Below are 12,898 nucleotides of genomic sequence, written 5' to 3'. Positions count from 1 at the left end.
TTTGGTTTCCAAACGATTTGGAAGTTGAACGGACTCCTGGAACGGATTCCGTTCGACTTCCAAGGTACGACTGTATTTGCAAAAGTCTTGGAACTGAAAACACACACACACACCCTGTAAGATGCGATTTCACGATATGCAGAGGGCCTGCAACTTACGCTCGCCTGTACTTAACATGATTGCAGCTTTGTGAGGATGGTGGTAAAACTAAATAATTGGAGAATAGGGGGACATGCACCATGGAAAAAAGGCTTTTTAAGAGGCCGATAAAACCTTCTATTTCCGGCAAAGAAGTGCGGGGGCTCTGGGGCCCTGTTCAGGGAAGTTTTAATGTGTGACTTTTTAATGTATTTTTAATCTTTGTTGGAAGCCGCCCAGAGTGGCTGGGGAAACCCAGCCAGATGGGTGGGATACAAATAATACATTATTATTATTATTATTATTATTATTATTATTATTATTATGCAAACATCCCAGAGCCCAGTTAAGTGATATGGAGGGCAAAACCTGCTCTGGATAGGTAGGAATGTCTGTGTGTATTTCTGGTGGTTTTTATACAATTTTGCCTTTGTGCATGGGCCTCGGAACTGAACCCCCCCCCCCATACATGGTGGGTGGACACACCATGTGATTTTGGGTGTATATGTGGAGCCCTTAGAACTGAACCCATATCTTGTAAGATAGGGTTGTATGTTATATAAATTACTCCTTAGTTTGTAGATGTCCCCAGTGCCCCCTTGCAGCTGAATCTGGCTTGGAAAGCTGCCCCCCCCCCAAGGAAAGAAACTGCTGGTGGGTCTCAGGATAGCTTCTGTCTCGCAGGCTGGAGCAAAACATAGCAGGGAGTAAAGGGGTTTCAAGACTCCCCAGACATAACTCCACATACCGTATTTTTCGCTCTATAACACACACCTGACCATAACACGCACATCGTTTTTAGAGGAGGAAAACAAGGGAAAAAACATTCTGAATGAAACAGTGGATGTATCATTTTTGTGCTTCATGCTGTGGCCACAGACATGTGATCTGATGGTGAATTTGGGGTGACCCAATGCAAAAATCCTGAGAATCCCTGTGGATCCATGCTTTGTAACCACGTTTTTGCACCATTGCAACCCCAGGCAACAGTGGGTGCGTGATTTTTGGGGGGCAGGCTGTAGCCATGGACATGCTATGTGATCTGATGGTGAATTTGAGGTGACCCAATGCAAAGATCCTGAGGATCCATGTGGATCCATGCTTTGTAACCACGTTTTTGCACCATTGCAGCCCTGTTTTTGCATCAGATCATTGCTATGTGATCTGATGGTGAAATTGGGATGACCCAATGCAAAGATCCTGAGGATCCATGTGGATCCGTGCTTTGTAACCACGTTTTAAGTGGGGAGGGAAGGAAAAATATAGAAGGGACAAGGAGCACGAGAGGGGTGTGCGGAGAAGCAGCTGGCTAAGAATGCAGGAGAGGGGTTTAAAGGGGGGGGGAAGGAAGGCAAAAGTCCACCCACCCACTCAAGCCAGCCCCCCCCCTCTCTCTCTCATCTGCATGTTTTCCGCTGCCTGCCGAGTCCCCAGACGCAGCAGCAGCAGCAGCACCGGAGCAGGGACGCTCTGCTTTCCTCTCTACTTGCCTGGAGGGGAGGGGATTTCACTGCTCTTTGTTCCGTCTGAGCAAACAGCAACCGAAAACAGAACAGGGTGGGCAGTAAGACCCTGAGGCAGAATGCAGGAAAGCAGCAGCCTTCTCTCCTCCTTGACGGCACAATATGATTTTTGCCTGATTTTTGCCATGCACTTGGGACAAACGGCTCCAGGGACCACACATTCGCTCTATAACACGCACAGACATTTCCCCTTACTTTTTATAAATCTGCGTGTTATAGAGGGAAAAATACGGTAACTCCATCCTGATTTCAGACATAGTGACATAGCGATATACATCACGATGTTTAGCTGGTGATAATAATAAATAATTAATAATACATTTTTATTTATACCCCGCCCTTCCCGGTTCAGAAAACTGGGCTCGGGGCGGCTAACAACAAATTTAAAACACTTAATTGATGCAACAAAAAACAGCATAAAATACAGTATAAAATGTAACAATAAATTCAGAATTCAAAAATCAGTTTAGGGGGGAAATCCATCCAATAAAAATTAGATGATCACCAGGGCTAGCTGGCTAAATTAGTCCCACTTGGGCTAGCGAGGAGACCAGGGGAGAACCAGCTATGAGATCCCAGAGTGGGTGATCTTCATAAAAAGGGGAGGGGGGAGGGAAGGAAGGGGAATAAAAGATCAGGCTAAGTTCCAATTGAAAGCCAGGCCCTGCGGAAGGAAGTTAAATGCTGCAGGGCCCTAGTCTCATGGGACAGAGCATTCCACCAGGTCGGAGCCATCACTGAGAAGGCCCTGGCCCTGGCGGAGGATAATATCACAGTGTTGAAAACCAGATATTGCCCAGCTCTACCCATGTGGCCTCAGATCTCCAAGCTCCCACTCTGCCGCTGAATTCCTGGGCCTGGGCCGCGGCAGGTCTCGTATGAGCATAATCCTGGCCCAGAAATATATATAGTTTGTATCCATTCTGTGCAGATGCAGCAATGGGTACCGAATGCTGAATTAAAACATCTTGAGAATGTATGTACAGAGAGAGAGAGAGAGATTCTGTAGACTTTCAAAGTCTGGAGGTGTGTAAATGCCTGGTGGAATCTTGAAAGTCAGAGCAGGGGTTGTTTGTTCATTTGCAGTATTTCTAGACTGCCTTTCAACATCTGGCTGCCTTCCCAATTTCAGTATATCGGGGGTGGGGTGGGGGGTGGAGAGCAGAGTCCCCCTTGCCCCTCCCCTGTGACTAGCAAAAGCCAAATAAACAGAGAATCAGCTGTTCTTGATGGTGCAAGATTATGATTGTTTCACCAGAGAAATTTTAATTGCCGTTTCAAAGCGCCAAGGACATACTGTCCTGGGAGGGGCTGAACTTAATTACGGATAAGGTCCCTGCAGAATGTCTTGCTGCTCCCTGCTAGCTCAGAACAGAGTTCTGCTGTGCTAAATTTAAGCAGTTGGATTGGAATAACATTTGCAAGAATGTGATTTATTTATTTTCTGCAGAATTTCTTCCTGAGGCACAATTTATTGAATTAGGCTTACCTCTCCTTGAGATTTTTGCTCCCGGGGTGCCCTAAACCCAACGCCTCTGGCGGAGCCCCCTGTTCCTTGGCTGCAGCAGCTGCCAGCCAGCTCTCCATTGACAAAATAATTGGGGATTCAGGTAGGTAGCTACGTGGGTCTGACGCAGTTGAAATAAATATATATAAAAATTGTCCAGTAGCACCTTAGGTAAAAGTAAAGGTACCCCTGACCGTTAGGTCCAGTCGTAGATGACTCTGGGGTTGCGGCATGCTCATCTCGCTCTATAGGCCGAGAGAGCTGGCGTTTGTCCGCAGATAGCTTCCAGGTCATGTGGCCAGCATGACTAAGCCACTTCTGGCAAACCAGAGCAGCGCATGGAAATGCCGTGCTAGGTTGGCAGGAGCAGGGACCGAGCAACGGGAGCTCACTCCATCACAGGGATTTGAACCGCCGACCTTCTGATCGGCAAGCCCAAGAGGCTCAGAGGTTTAGACCACAGAGCCACCTGCGTCCAACCTTTTACCTCTGATATAGGTAAAGGTAAAGGGACCCCTGACCTTTAGGTCCAGTCGTGGCCGACTCTGGGATTGCGGCGCTCATCTCGCTTTATTGGCCGAGGGAGCCGGTGTACAGCTTCTGGGTCATGTGGCCAGCATGACTAAGCCGCTTCTGGCGAACCAGGACAGCGCACGGAAACGCCGTTTACCTTCCCCGCTGGAGCAGTACCTATTTATCTACTTGCACTTTGACGTGCTTTCGAACTGCTAGGTGGGCAGGAGCCGGGACCCAGCAACAGGAGCTCACCCCGTTGCGGGGATTCAAACCGCCGACCTTCTGATCACCAAGCCCTAGGCTCTGAAGAAGTGTGCCCAAGAGTGGCTGGAAAAAGAAAGAGGCAAAGGATGAAATCAAAATTGCACAGAAGGGCGCTGTTCTATGTAACAACCACAAAAAGTGCTACAAAGTGGGCTTTTCTCCCCTGGGGATTTCTAAGTAGGGGGGCACCCCATCTGTCAGAGATGCTATAGTTGAGGTTCCTGAATTGCAGGGGTTTGGACTCAGTGACCCTTCAGGGATACCCCACAACTCTTTATTTACAGTGGTACCTCGATTCTCAAACTTAATCCGTTCCAGAAGTCTGTTCCAAAACCAAAGCGTTCCAAAACCAAGGCGCGCTTTCCCATAGAAGGGAATGCACAATGGATCAATCTGTCCCAGACTTTTAAAAACAACCCCTAAAACAGCAATTTAACATGAATTTTACCGTCTAACGAGCCCATTGATCCATAAAATGAAAGCAACAATCAATGTACCGTACTGTAAAATAAATAAGGGAACATTGTAGATGATAAAAATTAAAATTACTTTTTTTTCTTACCTGCACTGATGATAGTCGTTGTTTGGATGGAGGGCTTTTATCCATTTCCGCAGTCACACAATCCATCAATCAGTAGCTGAACTGGGTTCCACACAGTTACAAAAACAAACTAACTGAAAGAGCCTTAAAAACGCAAAATAAATAGCAAAAACAAAAGCCCCAAACCGGAAGTCCGTTTATCTTCCGAAATGTTCAAAAACCAAGGCGTGGCTTCTGATTGGTTCAGCGCCTGGAAACAATAGCTGACAGCCGCATTGGACGTTTGGCTTCCAAAAAACTATTGAAAACTGGGACACTTCTGGGCTTTTGGTGTTTGAGGACCAAGGTGCCACTTAATATGATTCTATGACTGTAACAAGGCTATATTGACAAGGTGATGATCTTTGCGATCAAGTAAGACAAAATACCATTGCAATTGCAAAGTGTGAATTTCAGCAAGGGTCCAACTCAACTGTTCTATGCCTCTAGCCTTTACCTTCCTTTTGCCCTCAACTTTGCAGAAACACAGAGCGACGTCTCCATGACTTCCCATCCCGCCAGAGGTACCGAATGTCGTAAATAACCGCCGCACCTTTGTTTTTAGGAACTCTCTAGCCACAGCCCTCCCATCACTCTTACTGGTCACCACCAAAGCGCCAGATCCCAAGGGGAATCTACAGTTTGTCTCCCGTGACCCTGCGAGGGAAGGTAAAGGGAGGTCCGGTCACCAAATGTTTTCTGTCTGGCTTCCAGGCTGAGCAAATCCTTGCTGCTCTCCGAAGACTCTGAGGCTGGCGAAGGAACCAGGAAAAGGCACAGGGGCCTCATCCTTGAAGAGGACGATGCAGAGAGCAGGAGCGGGAAGCTGAGAGGATGGAATCGCAGCTGGGATGAGCAGGACGTGCTAGCAAACTTCTCCAGCGAGGTTGGTTGCTAATAATTTTTATTATTATTTAAACCCCGTCTATCCGTCTCGGTTGCCTCAGTCACTCTGGGTAGCTTCCAGCACATACAACAACAAAAAGTGAAACAATTAAAATTTCCCGATTCAGGGCTGCCTTCAGATGTCTTCTAAAAGTCAGATAGTTGTTTATTTCCTTGACATCAGCTGGGAGGGCATTCCACAGGGTGGGCGCCACCACCGAGAAGGCCCTCTGCCTGGTTCCCTGTAACCTCGCTTCTTGCAGTGAGGGAACCGCCAGAAGGCCCTCAGAGCTGGACCTCAGTGTCCGGGCTGAACGATGGAGGTGGAGATGCTCCTTCAGGTCTACTGGGCAGAGGCCATTTAGGGCTTTCAAGGTCAGCACCAACACTTTGAATTGTGCTCAGAAACGTACTGGGAGCCAGTGTAGGTGTTTAAGGAGCAGTGTTGTGTGGTCTCGGCAGCCACTCCCAGTCACCAGTCCAGCTGCTGCATTCTGGATTAGTTGTAGTTTCCGAGTCACCTTCAAGGTAGCCCCACGTAGAGCGCATTGCAGTAATCCAAGCAGGAGATAAGCAGAGCATGCACCACTCTGGCGGGACAGTCTAAGGGCATGTAGGGTCTCATCCTGTGTACCAGATGGAGCTGGTAGACAGCTGCCCTGGACACAGAATTGACCTACACCTTCATGGACAGCTGCGTGTCCAAAATGTCTCCCAGGCTGCGCACCTGGTCCTTCCGGGGCACAGTTACCCCATTCAGAACCAGGGAGGACAAGGCTCCTTGCTGACCATTACCCGTCTTCCTTGGCGAAGTGTACATGTTCTCAGGCCATGTGGGTTTTTGGGCGAGGTCCAGTAGGAGTGGCAGGTACCATGCATGAGCCGTGCCCAAGTACATGCCCCCAAATTCCTCGCGATGCTCTTTTGTCCCATGACCGACATCTAAGGGTTCCTCAGTGGGGAAAGGTTGTCCCAAAGGCAGAAAGTTCAAAAGTCGCCTCAGTGTAGTCAGAAGGGCCAAACTGGAGACGTCTGTGCCACGAATTCACCCGTGCCCCGTTGCATTTCCTCCTTTCTTTCGCCAGCTGAAGATTAAGAAGAAGAAGCTGGCGTCCGAGCAGGAGCAGCTGGTGAGCAAGCTTGACAAAGCGCTCTCCCTCGGAAGGCACAGCAAGCTGAAATCCCCTTTTAAGTTTGTCGACGGCTCGGCGGGGAGGCCAAGAAATGGCGGCTGTTACGGCGGCAGATACGCGTCTCCCCACGAGGCCTTGCTGGGCAGGGACGAGAAGAGGAGCTTGGCCGAAACGCTGAGCTACTCGCTGAAAGACCCCAAAGAAGGTAAAAACAAAATGGCTGCCAAAATGAAGAAGATGGAGGTGGGGCTAAAGCTCAAGGGTCACCTGAAGGCATCCATTTCACCAGCAATATCCGAAGCTAGCAGTTATTCGTACAGTAAGTAACTTGGTTATTTCTGGTCTTCCTCAGCTGTTGCGTTTCTGATGGGCTTCGCAAAGGTTTAATCCTGCTTCATCCAACCTGCTGCCCTCTGGATGTTTTTGGACTGCTGCCTCCTTGACCCATGATGGCCGGGGCTGATGGGAGATGGAGTCCATCAGCCTTTGGAGGGCAACAGGCTGGAGAATATTGGATCAACTTCTTTGGGCTCACAGTGGCAGCGACAGAGCCCTGCTTCACCACGGGGGTGTGGGCAAATAGATCGAGGGACGATCAGACCAGAGGGATCTTAGAAAGGAGTTCCATCAGGATGTCCAATGGATTTCTGTTCAGCATTTGGCACGCTGGAGAGAACTGTGAATGGCGATCGGCCGCCATCTTGCCTCTGGATCCCCACTGATGGGGATCCGTGGTGAGAGACAAAGGCTGCTTTCCGTCTCTGCCTGTGTGCTTCTCAGAGCATGGTGGGGAGGGCGAGAGAGATCTATAGGCTGATCCCACAATCCGTGCCGCATGGGACCAACGGCTCTCCAAATGTCGTTGGACTCCAGTTCCCAGCAGCTCCAGCCACGCAGGGCCCAACAGTGACATGACAGAAATTTAGGGAATGGTGCCCGGCAAGGAGAAAGAGGACAAGGAACCGATTTTCTCCCCCTCTCATAACTCTAAAACATTCAACGAAGCTGAACGTTGGAAGATTCAGGACAGAGAAAAGGAAGTCTTTCCTCATGCAGTGCAGTTAAACTGTGGAACTCCTTCCCACAAGACGCAGGGATGGCCACCAATTTGGACAGCTTTAAAAGAGGATCGGACAAATTCACGGAGGGGAAAGGGCTCTTGATGGCTACTAGCCACTGGCTGGAAACCACAGGAGCGGAGAGTTGTTCTCACGCTCGGACCCTGATTGCAGGTTTCCTGCAGGGACCTGCTTGGCCGCTGTGAGAACAGGATTCTGGACGAGATGAGCCAGGGTCCTGCTCCAGCTGGGTCTTCTGACGTTCTTCATATTGAGAAATGGTGGCCATTGGAGTCCCACAATGTCCACAGGGCCATGAATTCCTGATTGCTGCCCTTTTGAATTCTGTAGACTCTTCTTCTACAGCGGAACCTTGGTTGTTGAACGTAATCCATTCTGGAAGATCATTTGACTTCTGAAATGTTTGACAACTGAGGATCAAAGGGCTGTGGGCAAAATCCATTGGAAAAAATGGAGAAACACACATCGGAAGCCGTTTGACTTCTGAATATCGTTCGAAAATGGAAGCATTCACTTCCGGGTTGTCGGTGTTCGGTTCCGAATTGTTCGGCTTCCGAAGCGCTCAACAGACGAGGTTCCGCTGTATAGGTGAAGGAGACGTTCCTTGCGTACAAATATACTGCCTAAACATTCATACATTCCTGGGCTGGGGCAGTCTCTTCTTCGAACTTTCTGAATCCCACACCATTCCAGTACTGCCACGTGAATTGTTTGAGAAAATGGCGCATTGTCTCCCCACATTGGCGCCATCAACCACCATTTGCACATGAAAGAACCATGCAGTGTCCCCACATGGTGGTTTTTCACAGAAATTACTAGAACATTGTGGGATACAGATGTGTGTAGCATCAACACAACTCCCTCAGCAATCTAGGAGCCAAGCGTTGGTCCTGAAGAACATTTTGCTTCACACCGGCAACAGATAGGTAGTCTAGCTTCTCCTTGCCTTCTCCAGTGGTGTGCAGCCAAACGGAAGCGAGGAATAATAGTTTTACTATTTATACCTCGCCCGTCTGTCTGGGCTGCCCCAGCCAATCGGGGTGGCTGGTGGGTTCCTTCTCCCTCTGCAAATTATTCTGTCACCTTGTTTTGAACACCCCACCAAATTAATTACGTTGGCTGCAGATACAGACTCTGAGGAAGACGAGGGATCCCTGAAGGATGAGTGGTCTTCTCACGGCTCCAGAACGAGACCCCCCAGCCTGTACGGTGTGGTGCCCCCCAAGAGCGGCCGAATCGCCGGAGGAGGCCTCAGGGCGGCAGCCAAGAAGGGCATCTGTGCCGCCAGGACTCTCAAATCTAAACTGGCCGCCACGGCAAGCAGGAAGCCGCAGTTTTGCTTGCTGCCCGGAGAGGGGTCTTCCTTCAGCGATTCTTCAGAGGACTCGTTCGATCAAGGTTACTAGATTATAACAAACCAAACAAAGCGTCTGTGTTTGAGTGAATGAGGGGAGTGTTGGCAGCAGGGAGAGGGGCTCCGGTCGACCATCTTGGTCCTCATGGTGCTTTTGTTGATATTCTTTTTTGCAAAACAACAACATCTGCTTGTGTCACTAGCTCTTATTATTATTACAGTGGTACCTTGGTTCTCAAACTTAATCCGTTCCGGAAGTCCGTTCCAAAACCAAGGTGCGCTTTCCCAAAATGGGTGAATCTGCTCCAGAGTTTTAAAAGCAACCCCTAAAACTGAACATTTTACTGTCTAACAAGACCATGGATCCATAAAATGAAAGCTGCAGTCACACAATCAGTAGCTGATTGTGTAACACTCAAAATAGAAGTATGACACTCAAAATAGAAGTATGACACTCAAATTGGAAGTATAACATTCAAAATGGACCATGTTTGGCTTCCGAAAAAAGTTCACAAACCGGGTTTGCAGCGTTCGGGTTCCAAGTTGTTTGAGTACCAAGGAGTTTGAGAACCGAGGTACCCCTGTATTTTATTACTGACTCGCTCTTCTAAGAGCTCTAAGATCCCTTGGAGCGTTTAGCCTTTGCTGTCCACCCCAACCCTTCCCAAATCTGTTCCTTTCCTTTTTTTTTAACCCTCCATCTCTTGCCGCCATCGCTGTTGTTCTATGTGGTTCTTCTTTGCTTTTTTGCATGTGTTAGAGGTCTTGGGAGGAGGTTTGTAACTTAGTTGCCATGTTGTGTGGGAGTGCCCCCTCGATGTCTGTACTGCAATTTGGTACCAAGCTTTCTATTAAAAGTATCCAGTTTGTATTTAACTAAACCAGTCTGCCTCGTCTCTCTTGCTGCATCTCTCGCTAGTGGGGGTGTGTGTGTGTTTTTAGCTTCCTGCTTCTTCGCCCCATTCCGCTGTCCCTTCATCGCTCCCGAAGACTTAGCACCAAAGAAAAAGAGAGAATTAACAAAATTGTGGCGTTCTTTGTATTATTCAAATATCCCTGGCTTGCAGATTCTCTGAAGGTGCTTTGTTTTCCAGGAGGAAAAGCACATTATGCATCAATCTCTCCTCTCCCCCCCACTCCAAAACACAGCTTGTCATGTTCTGCACAGATTATTCCACAGTGGGCTGTTTCCCCAGCCCCCAGCCCCCCCGCATATTCACTTTTATAAAGGAAGAAAGACGTAGCTTGGGAAAAGAAAAAAGAAATGATTAAGCTTAGTAATTTTTGCTTCTAAAAATGGCTTAATTCTATAAAATGAAACATATTTTTCTTTGTCAGTTCCAACTGGGCTCTAATAATTTTTAAGGCTTCCCTCCACCCCTATTAATTCTGCTTTTTGAAAATTAAATAAATAAAGCAGGTTATGAATATTTCAGACCTTGCAACAAATGTACAGCAGCAAAGGAATTACTTAATATGAGATCAGTGTAGAGGGAGAGATCTGAATGCAATGCCTTGGGGGGGAACAGCAATTTTATTAGTGCCCTTTGCCCCTTGGCAAAGAGGGAGGGAGAAGGAAGGAAGGAAGGAAGGAAGGAAGGAAGGAAGGAAAGGAGAAATGTTTGGACTAGGCTGCCAGACCACAAGGGTCCCTGCCCCCTCTTCCCGATTTTAGAGCAACTCATTCAATAATTGTAACAGGGAAAGGTCATTGGAGAGAGACCTCAATTTTGGATCTTGCAAGGACCGGGAAGAGGGAGATGTAGAATGCAGCTGTTACCTTCAAAGTAAAGACTTTATCTGATGTGCTGGGTTCAAATTCTACTTGTGGTCATTGAGGGACTATTTTTGGTGCTGGATCCTCCTTTTAATCCAGTTCTGCTGCCTCCCCCACCCCCACCCTAGCTGTCAACGTTTCCCTTTTTCTTAAGGGACATTCCCTTATTCCAAATAGGATTCCTCGCAAGAAAAGGGAAAAGTTGACAGCTATGACCCCCACCCTCAATCCAAGTTTGCTCACTTCTGGAATAGAAAACTATAAAATGGGATTGCAGAAGCATGAAATCAATGGCAGCATTGAAGAACCATAATATTTTTTTAAAAAAGCAATTGAGAGAAAAGATGGAACCCGAGGGGGAGGGCTTTCCAGTAAAGATATCTAATGTAACTTCTATTAAGCTGCAATCCTGTGCACACTTACCTGAAAGTGAGCACCACTGACTACAAGGGGAATGGCTTTTAAGTAAGTGTTTCTTGGCTCGCGCTGTAAATGTTCCTTCCTGTTCTGTAGTTTAGCACTAGCCCGTCTCCTTGCCCCATAAACTGTATTTTTGCAACTCTTTTTAAAGTAAACCTCAAACCTTGAAGAAATCTATTCCCTCCTTTTTTTAAAAAAAAAAAAGAAATTTCATTTAATCTTTGCTCTGGAGGATCAAATAGAGAATTTGCTCTAAAGCAGGAATCACCCAAACTCAGCCCTCCAGATGTTTTGGGACTACAACTCCCATCATCCCTAGCTAACGGGATCAGCGGTCAGGGATGATGGGAGTTGTAGTCCCAAAACATCTGGAGGGCCGAGTTTAGGGGTGGCTGCTCTAAAGTGTCAAAAAAATAATAATTCCCTGTTTTCCTTTTACTTCTTTGCCCCCAAACGTCTTCCCGGCTAGGGTTTTGGGGGGAACGAGAGATGAAGAGAGAGGACTCCTCGCCACCACCAAAATAACAACAATAATAAAAATTAGGTGTTGGTTCTGTGATGAAAACAGAACTCTTGAAATGTGCATTATTGGCGTAATCTTGGTGGGGAGGGGAGGGAGGGAGGGAGGGAGGGAAGAGCGCTTTACGACGAGGGATATTTGGGTAGCGGCATTTCTAATGGCTTTCCCTGATTTTACTAAAACCATGAATTAACCTCAGCTTTTCTAGCATTGCTCGCTTTCTCCTTGCAGCCCCTCTGCCCCCGGCCCCTCCCCATGGCGCTTTCCATGTCTGTGTCGGTCCCTCGTGTTTGTTCTCGCGCTCCGCTCAAGAGGCAAAGCGATTGGCTTGGAGCAGGGCAGGCGCTCTGCAGCGAAAGGTCTCTAAACCTTGTTCTGTAGGTAGGCAAAAAACACTTTTGTTCCCCCCTTTTGACGTCCTCGTTGAACCTCGGCAGCCTCGTGGTCTTTTTGGTTTTTGATGACAAAAACGCTGAAATTTTCTGGTTCCCCCCCACCCGTCCTTCTCTTCCGTAAAAAGTTAAGCATGCCCATTTCGATTGCCGCAAGGAACTTTTGCGAACAGCTGGCTGTTTCTTGCTGAGGGCTCCAGAAAAAACGACAATTATCGGGGGGCGGGTTATTATCTGTTGCGAATGTTTCCACCCGAGGCAACGTGAGAATGGAGAAAGTTTTTTGGGAACAAGGGATATCCCTCGAGGGAAAACACGAGGCCTCCTTTGCCGGCCTCGTTTTCTACGCCCCTCGGAAGTTTACTACTTGCCCAACGCACAAAAATTGAGTGAGGATTTCTGCTTCCCCGCCCTTTGAACGAGAACTAGGCCACTGTCCTAAAAAAAGATGAACTCCAGTAGCGCCAACTTCTTTGCTTGGAAAGTAGGTCGGTGCCTGCAAGGCGGAAACTCGGATTCTCGCAGAGGAGCTCTGTGGCCATGTTTGCATGTCACAACAGAATCACAGAATTGTGGAGGTGGAAGAGACACCAAGGGTCATCTAGCCCACCCCGTTACGGAATTCGAACCCATGACCCAGTGAGCTTCATCATGGCCCAGTAGGGGAGATTTGAACCCTGGTGTCTCCCAGGCCCTAGTCTGACCCTCTAACCTCGGCACCACACTTGCTTGTAATTATTATATTATAGTAAATATTACGTCACCCCCAGAGACAAAATAATAATAGGAATGCCACCATCTGAAACAGAG

General features: G+C 48.0%; 1 protein-coding gene across 3 annotated transcripts in view; it reads left to right on the top strand.

Annotated features, from left to right (window-relative positions):
• TNRC18 (trinucleotide repeat containing 18) overlaps positions 1 to 12,898 on the top strand; it is a 136,957-nt gene that overhangs the window by 89,894 nt on the left and 34,165 nt on the right. For all 3 annotated transcript variants that reach the window (XM_081839450.1, XM_081839449.1, XM_081839448.1), the window contains 3 exons: positions 5,243 to 5,414; positions 6,499 to 6,865; positions 8,751 to 9,023. In XM_081839450.1, coding sequence (XP_081695576.1) covers positions 5,243 to 5,414; positions 6,499 to 6,865; positions 8,751 to 9,023 — 812 coding nt within the window. The remainder of the gene's footprint in view (positions 1 to 5,242; positions 5,415 to 6,498; positions 6,866 to 8,750; positions 9,024 to 12,898) is intronic.

The sequence above is a fragment of the Podarcis erhardii genome, assembly GCF_964252035.2.
Source record: "Podarcis erhardii genome assembly, chromosome: 14".
NCBI classification, from domain to species: Eukaryota; Metazoa; Chordata; class Lepidosauria; order Squamata; family Lacertidae; genus Podarcis; species Podarcis erhardii.
Note: the sequence above shows the minus strand (reverse complement) of the source record. Positions and strands in the feature narration are given on the sequence as shown.